Genomic DNA, 23,058 nt, shown 5'->3' on the forward strand with positions numbered 1-23,058 from the left:
CCCTCTCCCTCTGCCCTGCTCCCCTTTCCAACCCCCTCTGCTTTCTTGTTCGCTCACTCTCTCTATCTCAAATTTCTCAAATGAGAGAGAGAAAGGGAGAGGGAGAAGCAGACTCCCTTCCCCTAAGCAGGGAGCCTGGTGTGGGGCTCAATCCCAGGACCCCAGGATCATGACCCAAGCCAAAGACAGATGCTTAAATAACTGAGCTACTCAGGAGCCCCAAAGATGTGTGGTGTTATTACAAGGTACTTGGTACTTTTTTTCCCCCAGAGATTTATTTATTTGAGAGAACACACACACACACACACACACAGGATCTCAAGCTGACTCTGCACTGAGCACAGAGCCAACTCAGGGCTTGATGTCAAGACTCTGAGATCATGACCTGAGCCGAATGCTTATCCCGCTTGTGCCACCCACGTGCCTGGTGCTTGGTACTTTTGAGTAGGAAAGATACAAGCTTCCTTGCTTCTGTAGCCCCAGGGTTGAATACATGACATGTCTCCAGAAAAGTATTTGGTGAATGAAAAAAATGGAAGAGATGACTGCGGGAGTTTGTGGGGGGCAGAGGGTAGACACCAGTGGGCATCTCTGCTTCTGAAAACCAGACATGCAGAGTTGGAAGCATGACAGACATGTATCAGATTAAGTTGTCATTCTTCTTTTCACTTTTAAGTATCTCAGACTCACGGGGTTCACTAAAGCCTGATGAATGAGAAGGAGGGGGCGCTGACTGGGGACAGATTTTACCCTGCTGGTGGTGAAGTAGAAGAAGAAAGCCTCCAGGAAAGCACCAGTGTGCTTGTCTCTGATGCAGCCATTGCCTGAGGTATCTGGGCAGGGCAGCGAGGTTGTCCTGAGTTCACCTTTCACGCCATTCAGGGACACTGTTCCATTGCCCTGTCCCATGGTCCCATGGCCCAGGTGCCCAAGAAAGGTCTGGAAACCTTGGGAGTCAAGAGGAACCTTGGGAGCTATACCTGAAGCAGAGGAATGAGGTTGTAGGTGGAAGTTTGGGGTTCAGCCAGCCTGTAGGGAGATATTTGGAGGAACTTCACCTCTTCTTCTGTGAATTCTCATAGGGAATTTGGAAGACCTTGGTGCTTTCAACCTCTAAAGGGAGGATGGTCTTGGGGACGAGAGCAGATAGTAGTGCCTCCAACCCCAGGGCTCTCCGAGGATTGCCCTGTCTCTGATTGGGATCCCATCATTGCTCAGCCGTGCTTGTTGCCCACACCTTTCTCTGCAGGTGTTTGCAAGAGCAGGCCGTTGGATTTGGTGTTCATCATCGATAGTTCTCGCAGTGTGCGGCCCCTGGAGTTCACCAAGGTGAAAACCTTTGTCTCCCAGATAATTGACACTCTGGACATTGGGGCGGCGGACACACGGGTGGCAGTGGTGAACTATGCTAGCACCGTGAAGATTGAGTTCCATCTGCAGACCTACTCGGATAAGCAGTCCCTGAAGCAGGCCGTGGCCCGGATCACACCCTTGTCCACAGGCACCATGTCGGGCCTGGCTATCCAGACAGCCATGGATGAGGCCTTCACCGAGGAGGCAGGTGCTCGGGGGCCCACTTCCAACATCCCTAAGGTGGCCATCATTGTGACAGACGGGAGGCCCCAGGACCAGGTGAACGAGGTGGCGGCTCGGGCCCGGGCATCTGGTATTGAGCTGTATGCCGTGGGCGTGGACCGGGCAGACATGGAGTCCCTCAAGGTGATTGCCAGTGAGCCACTAGATGAGCATGTTTTCTACGTGGAGACCTACGGGGTCATTGAGAAACTTTCCTCTAGATTCCAGGAAACCTTTTGCGGTAAGTCTTTGCTCTCAACTAGAAAGGATGTTATATTCAGATGTTGTGTATCCAAAGAAAAAAAGATTTATTCTTTTTTTTTTTTTTGTGGAAACTTTATGGAAAACTGAAATATAAGCAGTGCTTTCCTTGTGTTTTTTCCCAACTTAAACACACTTTGTTGGTTTAGGAATATAGAGTTGCTTTATATGTAACTTGGTTTGCTCATAAAAATCTTCATGTTTGCATTAGAAATGTGAAGTTCTGGAAATATCCAGGATAAATGATCCTGCTGTTCCCTGATGAGCTCAGAAAAAAATAAAAATGAAAAACTCAAGACACCTCTTTTCTCCTCTCTGCCCACAACTCCATTTTTCCTAGATATTTTCTTTAGCTTTACCATCTCAGGATTTTAACAGAACTCTGCTTGTTTTCCTGCAGAAGACAGGGAGCAGCATCTGTCTGCCCATGGAAGGATCAGTTGGTGTTCAGTGTAACTGTCAGGGTTTTGCTTATTCTCTAGATACTCTTAGTTTTCAGATTCTGCTCTTCATCTGATAATTCTTTGTGGAGGGACAGGATTAAGAACCAGGGGTGGGGGGTGGGTGGGATTTCACTTCACTTGTGAGGTAGCCAGAAGCAGATTAAAAAAAAAAAAAAAAAGATTGTTACTGTCCTTCTGTCTTTTTTCCTTTAGGATGGAGTTTGCGAATGAGCATGCTAATTTAATTGGAACTAATTTAATTCATTTAGCATGTATCAGTCAAATCCATGAATATGAATCCATTTACTGCTGGGCTCTATTTTTAGATCAGAATTATGAATGTATGAAACATATTTTTTTACTTTTAAGTTTCTCTTTTTCTTTGCATCCATCTATCTGTCTATATGTCTGTCTTTCTATCTATATTCATGCTTTATTTATTTTTTATCATTTAGAGATATAGTGTTTCAAAGCCATCTGTGGAATTATCCAACAGGTGTGGGCAAATTTCTAGTTCAGGTGAATTTTTAAATGTAGATACCTTTTGCTGTATCACCTACTCCCCATCTCTTTATTTGATACATATTAGTGGATCACTGATGACACAAGGATAAAGGTATCTTTACAAAGACAAAGGTACCTCCCTACTTTCAAGCAGTAGTCTGGAGATGGTGATGAGACACACAAGTGAATCCATAATTACAATTGTGAATTTCAACGAGACTTTATATCAAAATCACTGTGGAGCTCAGCAATCACCCTAGTTTGTCAGGAAATGGGAGATGAAGTCTTGGTCTGGAGCAAAGTTTGGCCTCAACTCAGCCAGACCTGGCTGGTGGCCCCTTGTCTTTCCTGTCCCAGGACACTGGGCCTTCACAAGCTGTCCTTGGCTTTGGTGGCATCTACTTGGTATTCATTGGTTTCTCAAAAGAACATGGCTTTCTTTCACCCAGGAAAACCCCCTGTGCTTGCGGGTGAGAGCTTTTCCATAAAGACACTGGCCTGTGGCAGAGTTGGGTCTCAAAGCTAGCACCTGGGGTTGGGCTTGCAGGCCATAAAGTAGCAAGTGGTGAGTGGTGATCTTTTCCTTCTGGTACAAAAGACCTGCTTGTTCTGGGGGAAAAAATGTCCTCTCTATGGAAAAAAGACTGAGGGGCAGCTTGTTGTAGTCAACGGGTTGGAAAGATCGCTCCATGAAAAGGCCCTTCTTTGGGAAAATATTAGCCTTGACCTGTTGCCAAAACAGTCGAGGCTGGGTTACCTGCCCAGGGGTGCCAGCCTCCTCCAACAGGCCTCCTTGGTTTCTCAGAAATGACTAAATTCATTGATTTTTCTTTCAAAACATGTCACTAGGAAAAAAAAAATCCAACAAGATATAAACACCTCCAGGAGTGAAAAGATGGGGATGCAGCCTAGATGACATAATCTCATTTATTCCATTCTTCCTTTTCTTTTTACCTGCTTGTGTTGAGCATGGGAGCCCATTCACCTTGTAGACGTTAGTGGCCGTGAGGCTGCCTACGTGGACGTTTAGGCTCATGCATCCGTGCTGCTCATTCAGAAGGCAGTTACCTGCCTTGCCCTCCATCGTTTACATGTTCACATCTGTAACTCGTCCAAGAATGAGCGAGTTCCAGACTGAGAGGCCTACCTGTGTGTGAATTCTGTTCTGACCCAAACTGTAGAGCCCTTGGAAAGCAGATTCTGGCTGCAACAGGACAACTAGCTCATAGATCTTCAAGAAGTATGTTGTAGTTCTCCCCATGTCTTGAGTTGGGAAGTAGAAGCCTTCATCCTGGGCTGGGTGGATACATTGAATAAAATATCAAGTTGTCTGATCCCTGTAAGTGTTTGGCTTCAGCTCCAAATTCAAAATTTCCTTTTCCTTTGAGAAAGCTGACAACGAGATCTATAATTTTAAACTAGTAACATGATTAATGTGAGAGTGGTATTTCCAGTGAGCCAGAGGCAGAAAACAAACAGGCAGTTTTTAGAGTGCACTATAATTGAAAAGGAGCCAGAGAGCGAGGTCTTTTTGACATGGAAGAAAGTGTCTGGAATGTTTTTGATGTGTCCATACTGATTCCTGTAAACTTCCCATGCACAGCTTCTGACCCGTGCGCACTTGGCACACACCAGTGTCAGCACGTGTGTGTCAGTGATGGGGACGGCAAGCACCACTGTGAGTGTAGCCAAGGATACTCCTTGAACGCTGATATGAAGACATGTTCAGGTGAGGCCCGCTTCAGGGAGAGTGCCTGGCTGGGGCTTGTCTGGGGACCTACTCTCTTGGCCATGGACCGGCCTTCTGCTTTTCTCCTAATTGCTCTTTAGTGGGTTCCCTGTTGCTTATCAGTGTTTTTCCTCCAAAACTGTTGGAGAGAAGTGAGGTAATACATGAATCAGCTTATTTATAGTTCTTATAATTAGTTTTAGAGAACAGGGTTAGTAGGGAAATGGGTTAGTAAGGAAGGGAGTCAAAACTCTTGGTCCTTTTGAGGATTTGGAACTTGTCCTGGATTTTACTTGATTAAATACAAGCTGCCCCTTTGTCTCTGTGACCACAGCTGCTCATTGGATTTAGACACAGAAGAAAGTTTAGACAGGTTCTTATTTATCTGGTATATGAATATACACACATGATCAGTAAAGATAGGAATTAGGGCCATTTTGGTTTAAATCCTCAGAAAAAGTTTCTGAGAGGAAGGAAACTACTCATTTTTATAGATGTAATTGAGAGCCAGGGAAGGAAGACTTATCCATGTCATGGGGTCTGTTAGTCAAAGAGCCAGCACAGAAATCAGTTCCCAACCTCCTGTCCTGGGGCTTTTCTGTTGTGCTAAGCAACCTTGTTTAGGTAGTGAGATGTGTGTGTGTGTAGTACTCTTAATTAATTTGCCACGTTTTCCATGCATTCACCTTTGTCCTGATGATCTTTTGATAGCTATTGATAAGTGTGCCCTTAATACTCATGGATGCGAACACATCTGTGTGAACGACAGGACTGGCTCTTATCATTGTGAGTGCTATGAAGGCTATACCTTGAACGAAGACAAGAAGACATGCTCAGGTAAGTGGGGGAGAAGGCTTTATTTTTGCTACCTCCCTCTCTGCATACCTACCTAGCCAGTATTGGAGGGTAGGTCACAAGGTACTTGGTTTTTCTCTCTTGGGCATTTGCGATTTCTGAACCTTCCTAGAAAAGTCAGAAATGGCAGTGTGTTATGTCTGTATCATGGCCCACATGGGGGAGTGTGTTGTGCATTCCATTCTCTGTACCTCGCCCTGGCAGTGCTTTCCAAATGCTAAAGACAGTTTAGTGAATTACAATGAGAGAACGAAAAAATAAAATAAAATCAAAGAACGCTCTGGGGCGCCTGGATGGCTCAGTGGTTGAGCATTTGCCTTTAGCTCAGGGCATGATTCCGGGGTCCTGGGATTGAGTCCTGCATCGGGTTCCTTGCTCTGTGGAGAGTATGCTTCTCCCTCTGCCATCTGCTCCCTCTGCTTGTGTTCTCTCTGTCTCTCTGACAAATAAATAAGATCTTAAAAAAAAAAAGACAAAGCAGTTGGGAAAGGAAAAAGAATAAGGACTGTGCGCATAGGATTTTATTCAACTCCGCTAACTTCCAATGTGAACAGATAGTACGGATGGCTGTGGAAGGTTTCCAATAGATTTGCTTCTTATCGATTTCTAGCTACAGGTAAGAAGATTTCTACATATGGGTAAGAAAAGACTTTTCCATTTTTAATTTCTTTTCTTCTGGACTTTTGTTTGGCAGCTCAAGACCAGTGCGCTTTTGGTACACATGGCTGCCAGCACGTTTGTGTGAATGACAGAGCTGGGTCCCATCACTGTGAATGCTACGAGGGCTATACTCTGAATGCAGACAATAAAACATGTTCGGGTAAGGTTGCTCTACAAATTCTTTCATAGCTGGCACTTTCTGTGGCAGTGAAACCAACTTGCGATTCACGCAGGAAGAGATTCTTGAAGATATTTGAAAGAATCGGGCTTTAGACCTTCCACCACGCTTATAGACTAACGCATGCATTGCTCAGACAGCAGTGAGCTCACTTGATTTTGCAAACATAGCGCACTTTAGAAATGGGTAGGGAGTGAGGGTTATGAGAAACACTCATTGAATGTAGGATCCTTATCCAGGAAAATTTTATGACTCCGTCCACTGGGGACTTGTAAAGCAAATGGGAGCTTTAGAGGAAGTCAGTTGGACAGTAACTGTTTGGTGTGATAGGCTGAACTGATCTTTTTCCAATTAAAACTTGGCCTGGAACTTTTCTGTAGTGTTAATCTTAAAGCTGGATCCTTTTAGTAAAGGAGACTTTGTCAATGACTGAGTTAGACCCACACAGGTCTTCCAGTAAGTTGGAAGTAAGTTCTTCCCTGACAGTTTCTAGATGATCAATCTTCTGTGAATCTGAGCCTTATGACTTGGCTAATCCTCATTAATTTGATTTAAGCTCACTGGCAGAACAGGGGGCATTTGTAATGTGAAAACACTTCTGAGAATTCCTACCGTTTAAGACGGTGTTTAAAATTTTGGCCTCATCAAACTTTTTAAAGATTTTTATGTATATGCTCCAGGTTTCTCGAGGAGGGATATTATGTGACCTTTTCAAGAGAGACGAAGGGAAATGGCACATCACCAATTCCCTTAAAAAAAAAAATCAATTAAAGAGTACTGAGCAACTATTTGGTTCCCAGGACTGTGCAAAGCACTGTGGGGATGTAGGGAAGCACATTTTCTGCCTCTGAGCAATTTACAGGCTGGGCACAGAAAAGAATGAACATCTTGAGAAAGCAGAGACTAGCCCAGGAGAGGGACAGACAGTAAGGGAGGGCCCACTTTGTATGTTATCAAGGGCAGCCCTTTGGTCATCACAGCAGCAAATTTATGTGAGCATCAAAGTTAGTTCCCTGTGCAAGTAGGTCGCTAATATGTTATTTTTGGTGATGGTGAAAATAATCCCTGTGTAGCTGGAGATGCTGGAGGCATTTTTGGGTATTGGGAGAAGCCAAAGGTAAGTTCTGGGTATAATCAAGTCTCAGTGCAGCCCCAGTACTCCAGGCAGGAGAAAAAGGGGAGGGGCTCCCAGATATTGGCAGGAAATGAGTAGGCAAGGGGGGAGGCAGTAAAGGGAGGGATGTGGGATGTAGACAAGGAAGACCGGTTTTCTCCTGAAAGCTGACAACTAAAGGGTTCATTCTAAGCATCTGTTGCAACCAAACCAAAGCTTTTGTCTCTCAGAAATCCATGTTTACTTTCCCATTGTAACCTGGGAATGTTTTCTCCCCTGCCCTGCTCTCGGGCAGTTGGCAGCAAGTGTGCTCAGGGCTCTCACGGTTGCCAGCACATTTGCGTGGATGATGGGGTAGCGGCCTATCACTGCGACTGTTACCCCGGCTACATCTTGAATGAAGACGACAAGACGTGTTCAGGTAAAGGCTGTTCCTTCTAGCCTGTTTTGTTTGGAAGGATCATCTTATAGGAGGAAGCTTTCCTCTAGCCCAAGTCTTCTGGAGGTCCTCGGCTGTCTTCCCAGCCATTCTTCCCTTGTGATTCCTTCCTCTCTCTTTGTGTTTCTTTCTAATCAAAGTCTTTTCCTAAGTTGGATTTTTTTGTTGTGGTGGTGGTGGCAGTAGATCCACATAATGCACAATTTCGCATTTTAACTATTTTTAAGTGTATAGTTCAGCTGTGTTATGTGCATTTCTACAGTTATGTGATGGTTCTGTTGTCCATCTGCAGAACTCAATCATCCCAAACTGAAGCTCTGAACCTGTTCCCTTCTCTCCCTGCTCCTGGTAACCTCTCTTCTTCACCCATTCATTTCTTTTGTCTCTGCTGTCCACATTACGTGGATGAGCAGATATTCCAGGAACGTGCCCTGCCCGTTTCCACCCTTTGCTGGGACCCTCTTCCCTCACCACTTTTACTTGTCAAAATCCAAGGACAACAATCCTTGCCAACATTGGGTTTTGTTGGATTCAATTTTTGCCAGTCTAGTGGAGGCAAAAAAGTATCTCCCCATGGTCTTCATTTTTTCATTTCCTGGCTCCTTGAGAGGTTCAGCTCCTCTTCCTGTATTTATTGGTCATTTGAAATTTTTATTGGGAAATGCCACTTATGCACTTACTTTTCTATTGGGTTATTTGTATTTTTATTACTGACTCAAAAGAACCCTTCACATTTCTGGATATAAATTCTTTGTTGTCCTATGTGTTGCAAATATCTTCTAGTGTTTCTACTTTTACTTAAATGATGTCTCTGCAACAGTATTCATAATATTTTAATTCTTAAGTTATGTAGCTTTATTAATTAGTGTTTATTTTTATTATGCTTTATCACTTGCCTAAGTGTTCTCTAAATTACTTTGTGTGAGTCAAATGCTACAAAATAGTATTTGTATGTATTTCTTTAATTCCCAGGCCTAGTTCAATCTTACCCCTCTTCCAGAGTTCCCCTTTCCCTTCCATTGGGCTCTGTCCTCTTTCAGCCCAGGACACCTTGTGTTGGGGTTACTTGTGTGTTCCTTCAACCATTCTATCAGCCATTCAGTAAATAGACCACCTACTATGTTCTAGGCATTAGGTATATAATCGCGAACCAAACGGATATGGTCTTTGATAGCAGTCTAAGGGGAAAAGACAAGGAAATAGCAATTTATGAATGAAGAGCCATGTGAAAAGAACAGGGTCCTGAGACAGTGGGGACAGTGGGGGTTAGGGAACTTACTTCAGGTTGGGAGTGTCTCTCTGTGGAAGTGACCTCTGAAACCCGAGGACTAGCTGTAGTTACGTTGGGATTGGGGTGCTGGCAGAAGGAGGGAGGGCGGTGCCAAGGCTTGTGTGGTGGCTTCAGGGGGAGAGGAGGAGAGAGGCAGCCCAGTGTGAGGGAAGCACCACCAGCCCAGGGAAGTGTGGTGCCAACATGGAGAGTGAGGCAGGGGCCACTTCATCATGATCTGTGGGGAGGGAAAGGAGTTTGTATTTTGTTCTATGGAAAATGGGAAGTTGGGGATTTCCTGGGTGGCTCAGTGGTTTAGCGGCTGCCTTCGGCCCAGGGCGTGATCCTGGAGTCCTGGGATCCAATCCTGCATTGGGCTCCCTGCATGGAGCCTGCTTCTTCCTCTGCCTGTGTCTCTGCCTTTCTCTGTGTAAATCTTAAAAAAAAAAAAAAAGGAAAATGGGAAGTTGCTGGAGAGTTTTAAGGAGCTGTCCCTAAAAGTTAACAGAATTTGGACAGATAGATTATATTTAATCAAGTGAATTTATGGTCACGTTAGCCCTATATCCTTTGTGGGAGAAAACATAGCAGTGAAGGACCATTCTCTGTCCTCAGATGATGGTAATGCTCAATTGGAAGATTATACATCAGTCTTCAGACCTGGGAAGTTACTCTTATTTCTATTAGGCAACTTTAGGGGCTATGATAGTGAGTAGGAATAGCTGCCTCTCTGTATTTCAGAAAGAACTAGGAGTTAGCGTTATCATTCTCCCAGGTTCTTTACTTAAATGCGGATACAAACCTGAATTTTTACTTCCAAAGTATTTATGGAACTTTCAGTTCAGACCATTCAATAGAATAAGAGTTTGTATAAAAAAATCAGGAATTATCTGATTTTAATTCTTGAAATATTTTGGCCAAAGAGAGAATTGTTCTCATTTTCATTTCTTAATGAGGACATGGTATCATAATAAGATTAATTATCTTAGCTCTGTGTTCTTGGCTTCCCTACATCAACTTTTTACATATTTATATCATTGAAAGTTTCCAACAGTCACAAAAGTATAGTGAATGTAATGAACTCTACTATAATCAACAGCTAGGTTTGACAATTCCCAACAACTAATTCAATTTCTTCTGACATTAATATTCCAAAGTATTTTTTCCTCTATGTGCTCTTATATCCTTTTACCTCCCGGAAAATGCATTTAAGTCTTACAAATGGAAGGACTGAATTGTAGATTTCCTGGTTTGCTATGATTTCTAACGAGCTATAACATTTTGTGTACTGTCGTCATCAGCCATTGAAGAAGCACGAAGACTCATCTCCACAGAAGATGCTTGTGGATGTGAAGCCACGCTGGCATTCCAGGATAGGGTCAACTCATATCTACAGAGATTGAATGCCAAACATATCCTTTCTGGAAGGTTTTCTTCTTTGAGCCATCCTAGGTAGTACAACCGAACCAAACATTTTAGGACATTCCATGGATAAGGGCCCTATTCATTACATTTTAAGATGAGCAATAGTAATAGTGTTTACTTTTTTTCAGTGTTCTTTTAAAATGTTTTACTAGACTGTTTTGCTCACTTAATATTTACATGTTAAAAGCTGCCGAACTATTTCTTTCTCTAGTGCTTTTCCATAGCAGTATATGCTAAGTGAGTTATTAACAGATGGAGCTATTGTGCTGATTCCTTAATATGGGCTTTCTTAGTTCAGAATCTGTACAAGTATGGAAGGAATTGGCTGATCAGTGAGGGGATAGCTCAGATGACACATACTTTATGCTGGCCAGCCAGATGGTCAAAAGCAGATTTCAACATGTAACATGTACCATCCAAGAAACATTCAAAATCAGTTCTTTGACCAAAGGAATAACTCAGGAAAAGTACTTTTTCTTAGCTCAAGTTAACAACACTGTCCCTAGGGATCTTAGAGGAGTGGTATTCAAATTGTGATAGGGATATGGGGGGTGGGGCACAGAAAAGTTTTTACAAAAATCCCTTTGTAAATCCTTAAATTGACCTACCAAAAATGCCACAGGGGGTCAGTTGGCATTTTCTGTTCCCATTCCTCACTTCACTTTGCCATTCTCCTAACTTTACAGAAGGAAGGCATACCTCTTATCTCACCTGAATCTTCTAACGTGAATTTCTTGGAAAAGTAAAATCTCTAGAGAGCCAAACAAAGGGACAGTTCAACAGTTTTTTTTTTTTTTTTATTGGAGTTCTATCTGCCAACACATAGCATAACACCCAGTGCTCATCTCATCAATTGCCCCCCTCAGTGCCGGTCACCCAGTCACCCCCACTCCCCGCCCACCTCCCTTTCCACCACCCCTTGTTCGTTTCCCAGATCAAGTTTTTTAAAATCAAAGCTTCATAAACACCACTTCCCCCAATTTATTCCATTAAGAGGTATTTTTCCAATTAAACTCTTTTATTTTCAGTAATTTTATGTCAACATTTATAATTTGTCATTTGATCAATTATGTGCTCATAATAGTTGTAATGATAACTCAATCCCGATGATTAAAAAAACTGGGGGCCTTATGGTCAAAGAAAACTAAAGGTAGTTTTAATATAAGTGTTTATGTGCTTTTTGTTTGTAAATTTTCCTCAAAGAAACCTTGGCGATCAAGAAAAGATTTTCAAGATTCAAAGTAGAATAAAATTCTGTGGAGAAAGTAGAAAGAAAATACAAATACAAGGAAACACAAATTGCTTTGACTATTTTATTTTAGACTTTGGTAGGTATCCATTCAGTGTGGTATTAGTATATAGGATACACTTGAAAGACCAACTTAGATTTTATATTTTAATTAAAAAATGTTTTAAAGACTTATTTATATCTTTCAGAGAGAGAGAGACAGACAGACAGCATGAGCTGTGGGGAGGGGGCAGAGGGAGACAGAAAGGGGATGCAGACTCCCCGCTGAGTACAGAGCCCAGTGCAGGGCTTGATTTCCAGACCAATGAGATCATGACCCGAGATGAAACAGAGTCAGACGCTTAACCAACTGAGACAACCAGGTGCCCCTAGATTTTATTTTTAAAAAATCATTATTTATGATATGGTAGAAATTGCATATTTTGTAACTGAAACTTAGGATGAAAATTTTCATATAGTTTAAATATGCACAGACATCACTTATTTGTCAAAATTATTTTAGGGGATAGGAGCAAAAATGTTTGCAGACAACTGCTGTGTATCATCATCTCTGAGGACCACTGCTTTATAACATGCTCTCTAAAGAATACCATTTGAATTTTAGAGTTTTGATGAGAATATAATTTCACTTTTTCTTTATTTACAATAGAACGTAATTATTTTCTGTTATCTTGTATTGAAGTGTTTGAAAGTGTGTTTATGTTTTCTGATGTCTAAAAATAAAAGGCATTGGCCTTAACAACTAGTCACTTGATGACATTTTGGGGAAGTTGCAAGCAGATGAATATGGACAAGTACGTCGTTGAATTACTCAGATTTTTCACCTGGAAATACCAAGAGCTTGATTTACTTCATATTTTTGCATACTTCAATGTTCCTGCTAATAATTTGCCATTGCAAATGCTTGAATATTACTGGATAAGTAGTATGAGGGTCTTTTTGGAGAATCAGTATTATTTTTTTAAGGAAATAAACGTTCAGATCCTTAAGAGCAAACTTTAGTGTCTCTAAGCTATGACTGTGAAATGATTCATAGGAAATAGAATGAAAAGTTTAATATTTCTTTCTTTACCAATTGAGCCATTTAATTTTTAAATGTTTATTTCATTCATTCCTTTCTTACGATGGAAACTTTTGATCTATTTTCTCTTGGTAGTATTTATAGTATAAACCAGTTTTATTATGGAGAGTGTAAATTATACAAAGTATTTACACATGAAAAAGCTCATATAGTTAAACTGAGGTGAATATAATTTACAACTGTTTCTTTAAGGATTTGTTTTTTTGCTCACTTTTTGCTGGAGTATTACTGAAGCTGTGATCAAGGGATTGTAACACACATATCTAGATCAAGTGAACATTACATGAAACATTATATAAGAAACACATAACTAAAGACTTTAGTTTTGAATCTAAGAGTATTATAAACTTTTTACCAAGGACAAAAAAAAATCTTACCTTATCTTTACTGTTTGACTTTAGGATCCAATCAATAAAATTATGTACCTAGAAATACTGCTCTAACAAGTAACCACACACCTAATGGTGACTTTTTAAAGTTTAAGCATAACTTTTCTTACATACTTGGTATATGTCTTTTTTTTTTTTCAGCTTGAGAGCTTATAGTTTTTAGAAGGGAACAGTCTTTTAAATTGTGACTACTCAATTTTTCTTTTTTTTTGGTTTCTATTGTCTTTAGTATAATAAAAAAGTTACTGTCTTTACATATCATTGTTATGACTTTGTTTTTGTGACCTGTATCAATTTTGTCTATTAACATACTTTCTTAAACTGAATTACCAATTATTTTGAATATATAATGGTTTCTTTTCAAAGGACACAATATTGTAACTCTTCCTGTAATTTAATCTCATAGTTTTAAAGTTAAAAATTAAGTTCAGGTTAAATAGGTTTTTATCAAGAATGTTATGGGAGAGGGAATAAAATGAAATGATTTAAACTTGGATAAAATAATGAAGTACATTTATATAAGCACCTGAAAAGTAAATATAACCTAGAGATGTAAACCTAAAATCAGTCAAAAATCTAAAAAAGAGGGCAGCCTGGTAGCCCAGCGGTTTAGCGCCGCCTTCAGCCCCGGGGTGTGATCCTGGAGACCCAGGATCGAGTCCCATGTTGGGCTCCCTGCATGGAGCCTGCTTCTCCCTCTGCCTGTGTCTCTGCCTTTCTCTGTCTCTCTCTGTCATGAATAAATAAATAAATAAATCTTTTAAAAAAATCTAAAAAAGAAACTTTAAAGGAAGAAATGAAAAATAAGTACATCAAGGCAGTATATATTATATGAAACGTACATTGTCATTCCTCAACATTTTTGAAAGATGAGTTAGAGCAGTATTATTTTCCAAACTTATTTCAACACAGAATTGGTAATATCTATTAATGTATCACCGACAAATGGTGCTGTAGGAGGAATAAATGACAACTCTTGTGCAAGCACTAGGGGAAATTATTTAAAAATGAGATGATTTTTTTAAAAGTGTGGCCATCAGTAACTAGTTTCAACTAATCATCTCTTAAACTTGACTAATTGGAATCCCCTGGCTTAGATAATTCTGATTTGTTTCATGAGCGAGCTCAATATTGGGAACTCATCGTGCACAGGTGCCAACAGATCTTAAGGATTGATAGTTTGATGTTGAAAAAAGACACACGTTTGAAAACAAATGTATTATCTGAACGGAATGGGGGTTAAGTTTGGAAATAATTTCTCAGGGAGACCCGATTTGTACACTTGGCTAGGCACAATTGGCAGAGAGGGTAGGATCATCACAGGACATAAAATGGCCTTGGAGGCAGAAAGCATATTGGCTTGCTTAGAGTGAGGGCACCACAGTAAAGGCATTTCCCTATTGATGGAAAATCTAATTTAGCTGTTTTTTTTTTTTTTTTTAAATCTATTTATGAGAGACACACACACAGACAGAGACACAGGCAGAGGGAGAACCAGGCTCCCTGCAGGGACCCCAGGACCAGACCTGAGCCAAAGGCAGACGCTCAACCATGGAGCCACCCGAGGGCCCCTTAGCTGGGGGTTCAGATGTGACGGGAAAGGCACCTGATCCTAGGCAATCCTTGACTGTGCTGGGTTAGGCCACAGACTCGCTTCAAAGGCTCTGAACAGTACTTATCTGAAATGTGGAAAGACTACATGGGAGAATTAGCAGTCGCTGCTGCTGCATCAAGTGCCAGCCAGATTATACAACAGCGGTAGCCGCAGAATACGGTAAAAAAAAAAAAAAAAAAAAAAAAGGAAATCAGACAGAAATGATGAGCTAGGCTAAGTAATTGCATGGGCCTTTCTGCCCTGTGCCCAAATTGTGGGGCTTTGGAACTCTCCAAACATTCCAAAAGGACAAGGGACAACGAGGAAAAGAATTAAGGTAGAAAAAGAAGAGAACAGAGAACAATAGGCCCCAGGCGAGAAAATACCAAACACACTTAAGGGACTCAAAAACCGGCAGGCTAGGCTTCAGGGGCAATTACAGGCTGCAAAAGCCCAAAGCTCATACACATCCCTTTTACATGAACACCGGGCTGCAGTCATAGCTCATAAGCTGTTAAAAAGTCCTACAGCAAGCAGAGCGAACACCCATCTCCTGCCCCCGAAATGCCAGGGGGTCCCCCGGTCCCCAAAGGCGTTGCGGGAAGGCCCGCGCTTTGCTTCGGCAGCGGCGCCAGCCCGAGCCCATCGAACGCACTGAACGACCTTTCCCTGCAACACGCCGGGGCTCGGGGGCTCACAGAGCCCCCAACCCTGTGACCCTTGTGACCTCATCTCGCCGGGCGCCCGCTCCCGAGCGGATACGGACCCCGCAGGCAAGCTGCACCGTGGCGGTCGGAGGCGCGGCGCAGAGGCTCACCCCCGGGGGCCCAACCGCTCAGCCCGGCGCGGGACCAGCGCGCAGCTGCAGCTCCCCCAGGCCCCCGCCCCCCCAACGTCGTCCGCGCAGGCGCACCACGTCCGGCGCCGCGAGGCCGAAGCCGGAAGTGTCCCTCGGCGCCCCGGATGCGCCCGGGCGGCTGTGGTTGCCAGGGCGACGGGCGCTCCCCGGAGCTGGTCCTCGCGCCTGGAGAACTCTTAGACCAGGTTTCCTTTGGCGGGCCCGGACGGTTGGGCTCGTCCTCTCGGAGTTCCCAGAATGTTCTTTTACCTGAGCAAGAAAGTGAGTTTTCCCCGCGGGGGCCCTCGCTTCCCCTTGGCTCTGGCGACCCGCGGGCGACTCCCGCACCCTGCGGGCGGGATCTGGCGTCCTGATGCCCCTTCGCCTTCTCGCGCCTTCCACCCTCATGCGTCGTCCAGCCTCGGACGGTCCCGAGCCCCGGATCGTCCTCGGCGGAGCCCTCAGCCCTCCGGCCCCGCTCCCCCATCCCTGCCCCCGCCAGCCCTGCAGGTCGCTGCGTGGCTCTCTCTCCCTCCACCTATTGTGTTGTCCAGGTGACTTAAAGTCTTTGGAGTCTCATCCAGAGAGAAAAGTAATTATAGAAGGGTAGCCCAGGTGTTGGCGTGTGGAAAGGGAATATGGACCGATGGTCTGGGTTTATACCTCTTCCTTCTTTCCCGTAAAAAATTCATCAGGTGCCCCCCCTCCCCCCATGTTCCTCCGCAATCAATGCCCTAACTCTGTGCACTTCCTTCTCTCTTTCCCAAATGGTAGGGCGCCAGGCAGGGCCGAGGGGATCGTGCCATGGCCCTTTTCAGAACAGCTTACGCTTTTTTTTTTTCTTCTGGGGGGCAGTGGAGGGTGGGGTGGGGGTGGGGTGGTGGATTTTCTTCAGCCTTCACCTGTAACTCGCCAACCAGCTCCTTCGTGGAGAGCTGTGCAAGTGGCCGTGGTTGCTTTTCAGATTGCCATTCCCAATAACGTGAAGCTGAAATGTGTGTCTTGGAACAAGGACCAAGGATTCATAGCATGTGGTGGTGAAGACGGATTACTGAAAGTTTTGAAATTAGAGACCCAGACAGGTAAATGAATGCAAGCCCAAGTGTTTGAACCTGATGGAAAATTGGCTAGTTATCATTTGTTCAGTGAGATTTGCTCACGGAGTTTGTCACTATGCGATTTTAATTCTTTTAAAACGAGAAAAAGCAAAACAAAACTCCCAAACGTTTAGTGGTGTTTTGGCAGTAAGTCAGTTCAGAGAAAGTAAAATGTAAAAATCAGATGGCTTTTTCTGAAGTTATTGATGGAAAAGGGAAAAGAATGAAGAATGAGAACTGAATCACTATGTTGCCTTTTGCTCTGTTTACTGTGCCCTGTTATTTGGAGTCTAATAAAAATGATGTGAATTCACATTTTGGTAAGGTCACAGAATCTCACATTTTGTCAGATTGTTTGCAGGCCTGGATCATCCTTTCTGGTTCTCAGGTGTGTTAATAATTATTCACCTAGTTCCCAAGAACAGAAAACGAGACTTCTAAAAATATTTTTTATCAATACATTTCTTGTGATTGCAGCTTGATTTCTCTTTTTTTTTAGTTTTCTGGAATCATAGCAAACAGTTTCACATTTCCTTTAGCATCTGAAGTGTTGCTCTAGAATGGAGAGCTAGACAATCCTCCATCTACGTTGGAGATCTAGATGAGATTGGAGTGGGGAATCTCAGCTCTGCCATGCTGAATGACTTTCAGAAAGTTGGTGAATGTCTTTGGGTTTAAGTGCACTCTTCTGTAAGATAAAGGGCCTAACTAAATTCCATTTTGGATTCAAAAGCTCTACACTGCAGCCCCAGAGCCTTTGCACTTGCTTTTTCTGAGCCTGGACTACCCTCCCTTTCTCCATCTTTTCCCCACCTCACTTGGCTATCTCCAATTTATTCATCAGTCTCAGTTTAAACATAATTTCTTTAGAAAGTCTTCCCTAATTCTCCCTCCCTCTAATCTAAATTAATCTCCCTCTGTTACTATCTCTTTATTATGCCTTTACTTCCTCAATTTTTAATTTTACGTATATGCATATATATTTATAGGAGGGGATGAATGTGTGTTAAATATCTATTCCCTCAGTAGACTGCAAACTCTCTGAAGGGAGAGGCCTTAATATTTGTGTATCATTTTATATTCAGAAGCCTCCACAGTGCATGGCACAATGTAGACATTCAGTGAATGAACTAATGAATAAAAGATTCTGCAAAATATAGTAAAAACCAATTTCCAAAGTCTTTGCTTTCTGATCCCTCTTATGCTTTAGAATTTTCAGTCTATATGTCATAAATATTTCTATTTGTGATCTTTTGGGAAAGAATAAGTAGCAGTAATAATTACTAATATATTTAACATACTGGGTAAATAATGCTTTTTAAAAAATATGTTTTGTTTTATATTGTCAGAATAATATCTTTATAAGGGGGCACATATTATTGTCCATGTTTCTACCATGAGAAATATAGATCAGAATGAGGCATACTTAAAAAAAACTTTCTAATATCATCCAGGAATAGAAACTCCTTTCAAAATAAGCAAGAAATGTCAAAGTCTTATAATTAATGTCTTATTTAATATATTTGCCATAATATCTTTTTTTCTAGATGATGCAAAATTGAGGGGTCTTGCAGCCCCTAGTAACCTTTCTATGAATCAGACTCTCGAAGGTCATAGTGGTGAGTCATGTAATTTTTAAAATCATATTTGAATAGTCTCTAGGCATTTAGAAACCATCTGCTTAAGGCAGAAATGTTACCATTTTTAATAATGGTGATATTCAGAGTAATCATTTCTGTTGAGCATAATTAGTTAATTGAGCCTAGAGTCTTTCAACAACTTTTACATGATTAAACAATATCTTCAGTAAATCTGAAACAAAGTAGGTCTTATTTTATATATTTATATATTAAAAAATGCTGTTATTTGTCTATGGATAGAATCCTTTTTTAGAATCTGTCCTATGGTTCCAGATGAGAGTGGACTTAAAGAGATATGACAACTGAATGCACTATATGATCCTAGATGAGAAAAACAAGTATCTATAAAGGACACTATATATATATATATATATATTTTTTTTTTTTTTTAAGATTTTATTTATTTATTCATGAGAGACACAGAGAGAGAGGCAGAGAAAGAGGCAGAGGGAAGAAGCAAGCTCCCTGCAGGGAGCCGGATGTGGGACTCAATTCCGGGACCCTAGGATCACGCCCTGAGCCAAAGGCAGACGCTCAACCCCTGAGCCACCCAGGCATCTCAATAAAGGAGACTATTTGGACAATTGATAAAATTTGAATATGGACTGGCATTAGATAATAACATTGTATCATTGTTAAGTTCCCTAATTTGTAATATGGTTATGAAAGAGAATGTCTTCTTAGGAAATACACTAAAGAATTTAGGGGTTAAAAAAAACTAAAAAAGAAACAGTTGTTTCTATAACCCAGAGGTTTAACATATGCTCAAGAGTATATTACTAATAGAATGGAAAACAAGAGGAGGAAAAAGAGAAATTAGGGCATATATCAACCACAGATGGTCCCCACTCCCCTAAAAAAACCCCAGGTAATTAGTATGATGTCCTTTGGGCATTATTATCCTTGGGCGTCATGCCAGTTGGGTAAATCTTACTTATATGTGTTTCTGTCATTATATCTATGGCAGCTCTTGCATCTGACCATAATAGGTGCCTCTGCTGGCCTGAAATAGGAACAAACATGGAAGTTAGTATCACATGTTGTAGGAAATGAGTAACAAGAGCCACTATGTTCCTATGAATATTTTTGAGTGATATTAAAGATGGGTTTGTTGCACAGGAACTTTATTGATTTTAACATGCACTTGATGTTTATTATAAAAATACAAATTTGAAATTGTCAACTTTTTTTTAGTTTCTAAATTGTTTTATAATTTTTTAGGTTCTGTTCAAGTTGTAACATGGAATGAACAATACCAGAAGTTGACTACCAGTGATCAAAATGGGCTTATCATTGTTTGGATGTTATATAAAGGTAGGCTAGGAGAGTTTATGTAACCTTTCGCAGATTGGAGTCTGAGTTACAGCATTTGAATGGGGAAACCACATATTAGAAATAGACCCCTTTTAACCAGCAGCAGGAGTTCATCCTTGACTGCATAAGGGTAATATTTCTGGATTTATTGTTGCTTACTTTTCCTTTTAACTTTATTTATTTATTTTTTTGAACTGTGACCTTGCATAAAGAAAGTGAACTAGGTGACTGTTGGTTTTCTCCAAAATGAACTTAGGCCTTTAGCAGAATAGTTTCTACTTGAGATAGCTGTTTTTCCCCAGTTTCCGATAAGAATTATTTTCTGTGTGATCAGTGGCTAGAGTTAGTCCAGTGGGTAAAAACATTTATTAAGAAGTCAGGGGCAATATTCATTCCCTTTATTGAGTCATTTACCTTCTTTTTCTTTTATGGTACAGATTTTATCTCAGCTTTGACTATTGGCTCATGATTTGTACCTTTTGCCTACAAGAGAGAGCGAGAGAAGGATTAATTTAGGTGCATCACTATTACTAGAAAATAATGCATAATACATGATCTCTTGGGGCCTGTAGCCATCATCTTTAAATTAGAAGGTTACCTTAGTTCCTGTGTGTTGTTTTGAAAATATTCAGGGTATACCATTTAAAAATTCTTAACTAAAAAAATGTGCTGTGGTACATGAATTTATGTTTTTCAAAGTTTATGTATGTGTGTATGTCTGTGCAGGGAGTAGAATGTGAGAACACAGAAGATGAGGCTAAACTGTGTTTTTTTCCAAGGTGGGTCTTCTCTGAGCCTCAGTCCTAAAAATGCCCTCCTTGACTAGTTATTCCAAATTATGAGATAATTTGCTTGGCTGTAGGCCAGAATTCCTGATACCAAAATGTTGTCAAAAACAAAACAAAATAGCCTTGTGATTTGCCTCACATTTGGTTACACCTTGAGACCTCTCACTCCAGCCTGTGTACAAGAATGTTTTTGTTATTCAGCATTAGTGATGTAAAATCACTAAGTGATTTGAACTGTTGCAACTTTTTTCAAGCAGGCTTAGAGTTTTTAACCTAATGTACATATATTTAATATTCTTATAATTAAATCACCGGAGAATTTCTGCATACATATGAAATTACCAAGGTTATTTTGTTTTTTCTTTGATTAGTCTCTGAAGTTTTAGGCTTTAAGAAAAATCAGTGTTTTTGGCCTGTCAAAAGCAAATAAAGTTTTATTTTTTAATGGATGTAAAGGAAGAAAGAAAGAAAAGATGGGCATTTATTGGGTTTTCTGTGATAATCTTTGAAGCAGTTGTTGGTCAAGGCCTCAGCTTATTTTTTATTTTGTTTTTGCTGGATTTGAAGGTTTTATAGTTTAATGTCTCAGGCTGTAGAACATTTTGCAGTTACTTATTCCACAGTATATTTTATGGAATGTTTTCAACTCTTATGTGAAAGTTTTGACTTGTATTTTTTTTTTTTTAATTTGTGCAAATAGGCTCTTGGTACGAGGAGATGATCAATAATAGAAATAAATCAGTGGTTCGAAGTATGAGCTGGAATGCTGATGGACAGAAGATATGCATTGTATATGAAGACGGGGCTGTGATAGTTGGTTCAGTGGATGGTAATGCTTTGTTGCACACAGAACTAAGATCAAGATTTGGTTGGCATTTTTGTCTTTAGAGGTTTAATTATATGTTGGCTTTTTGACAGAAAAAGAAACATAAAAAAGAGAAAACAGTTGATACACAATTTGACATTCAGGGAACGTTTATTTATTTATTTAATTTTTATGTATCTTTTTAAGTAAACCCTCCACCCAATATGGGGCTCTAACTTACAATCCTGTGATCAAGAGTCGCATGCTCTATGGACTGACCAGCTGGGTGCCCCTAAGAAACATTTATTTTTAAGTATACTCATGTAAAAAGTCTATTAAAAAACTTACCTACAATAGCACTGAAAAAAAAAGTGAATTTTTCAGGATTAAAAAAATAAAAAATTTTTTTCAGGATTATTTTAAATGTGTCTGCCTAGTTATTTATTTTTATACTTGTTAGACTATTATAAATATGTAGATCTTAATTTCAAAAAGTATATAGGAATATAACAATCTGGCTATTTAAAAAAATTGAACTGTTGCATATAATTGACATAACATTAGTTTTAGATGTACAACATAATAATTTGATATTTTTATATGTTGTGAAATTATCCATCTGGTCATCTTTTAAAAGAGCTGAGCATGTTATTGTGACTTGTGTTTTATAGCTTTAAAATCTATGTTTTTCAAATCTGAGTTCATAGAAAACATTGGGGCTTCTGAGAGTCTGTATCTTCATTTTAATGTGAAACCCTATAGAGAAGTAATTTATTTCAAAATGATTTTCATTTTTCTATTTGCTTTTTTCTAGTATAACTTCATTTATTCCACAAATATTCTGAGAGCTTATAAAATCACAGCTATAGTTCTAGGCACTAGATATGACAAAAAATATTTCAGATCTAGAGCAGGAGAGATGGATAAGTAACCAAGGAATTACTGTGCCTTGTGATGAGTGCTGAGACAGGAAAAATACACCAACATGTAGTAGAAGTATCTAACCCAGGCTTGGAGGGATCAGTGAAGACATCCTGGAGGAATTGATATCTGCTGAGGCACTAGCTAACAGGACGGTTGGTTTGTAAAATGTCCTAGACCTAACAAGTAGCATTTGAGGAGGTCCACAGGCTTTGAACTTTAGCCATATGTAGGGTATTGAAAACAATTTTGAGAGTCAGTATAACATAACACCAAAAGGAGAAGAGTTTTATGTGATGAAATTAGAGACATTAACAGAAGCCAGAATGTGAGTTATACAAGGAGTTTGGACTTAACTTTATGGGCATTGAGGAGCGAATGAAAGCTTTTAAGAATGGGAGCAATGGGATCACATTTATTCTTTGGAAGCATCTCTGTGACTGTAATATGAAGACTGAAGGGAGCAAGAAAAATAGGGGGCCGGGTGTACCAGTTAGGGAATTATTCTGGTAATTCAGGTGAGAGGTGATGTTGGGTGGTAGCTGAACCAGGATAATGACAAAGAGGATGGAAGTAAGTGGGCATATGCTAGAGATACTTAGGAGGTAGAATAAATAGGACCTCATTATTGATCAGTTTGGGGATGATGGGATGGAATTGTCTAGAGTAATAGTAATAGATTTTTAGCTTTGACAACTGGATGGATGGTGATACCACTGAAATAAGGGATGTGGGAGAAAGACTGATTGTGAGGGAAGATTTTGTTTTTGGGCATGTTGATTTTGTCATGCTGTAGGACAGCCAAGTAAAATATGTCTAGACCATAGTTAGATATATACATTTGTGGCTCAGAAATATCTGGGCTGGAGTCATAGTTTTGGGAATTACT

At 40.6% G+C, this 23,058-nt stretch overlaps 2 protein-coding genes across 3 annotated transcripts in view; both read left to right on the forward strand.

Moving 5' to 3' along the window:
* The first annotated feature begins 915 nt into the window (after window positions 1-915).
* Window positions 916-13,458, forward strand: MATN3 (matrilin 3). Its single transcript, XM_041757016.1, has 8 exons — window positions 916-937; window positions 1,250-1,816; window positions 4,387-4,512; window positions 5,224-5,349; window positions 6,062-6,187; window positions 7,615-7,740; window positions 10,330-10,440; window positions 12,453-13,458. The coding sequence occupies exons 1-8, from the start codon at window positions 916-918 to the stop codon at window positions 12,506-12,508; spliced, it is 1,260 nt and encodes a 419-aa protein (XP_041612950.1). The 3' UTR covers window positions 12,509-13,458.
* Window positions 13,459-15,706: 2,248 nt separating this feature from the next.
* WDR35 (WD repeat domain 35) overlaps window positions 15,707-23,058 on the forward strand; it is a 57,532-nt gene continuing 50,180 nt past the window's right edge. For both annotated transcript variants that reach the window (XM_041755662.1, XM_041755661.1), the window contains exons 1-5: window positions 15,707-15,886; window positions 16,569-16,686; window positions 18,249-18,320; window positions 19,563-19,655; window positions 21,144-21,272. In XM_041755662.1, coding sequence (XP_041611596.1) covers window positions 15,863-15,886; window positions 16,569-16,686; window positions 18,249-18,320; window positions 19,563-19,655; window positions 21,144-21,272 — 436 coding nt within the window. In that variant the 5' untranslated portion in view covers window positions 15,707-15,862. The remainder of the gene's footprint in view (window positions 15,887-16,568; window positions 16,687-18,248; window positions 18,321-19,562; window positions 19,656-21,143; window positions 21,273-23,058) is intronic.

The sequence above is a fragment of the Vulpes lagopus genome, chromosome 5 (genome assembly GCF_018345385.1).
Source record: "Vulpes lagopus strain Blue_001 chromosome 5, ASM1834538v1, whole genome shotgun sequence".
Taxonomy (NCBI): Eukaryota; Metazoa; Chordata; class Mammalia; order Carnivora; family Canidae; genus Vulpes; species Vulpes lagopus.

Excerpts from the sequence above, each read along its gene's own strand:
- MATN3 (XM_041757016.1), top strand. The coding sequence starts at position 916 with ATGGCCCAGGTGCCCAAGAAAG. Across the intron at positions 5,350-6,061 it reads AGACAAGAAGACATGCTCAG|CTCAAGACCAGTGCGCTTTT; the intron begins GTAAGTGGGGGA and ends TTTGTTTGGCAG. Across the intron at positions 10,441-12,452 it reads ACAGAGATTGAATGCCAAAC|TTGATGACATTTTGGGGAAG; the intron begins ATATCCTTTCTG and ends ACAACTAGTCAC.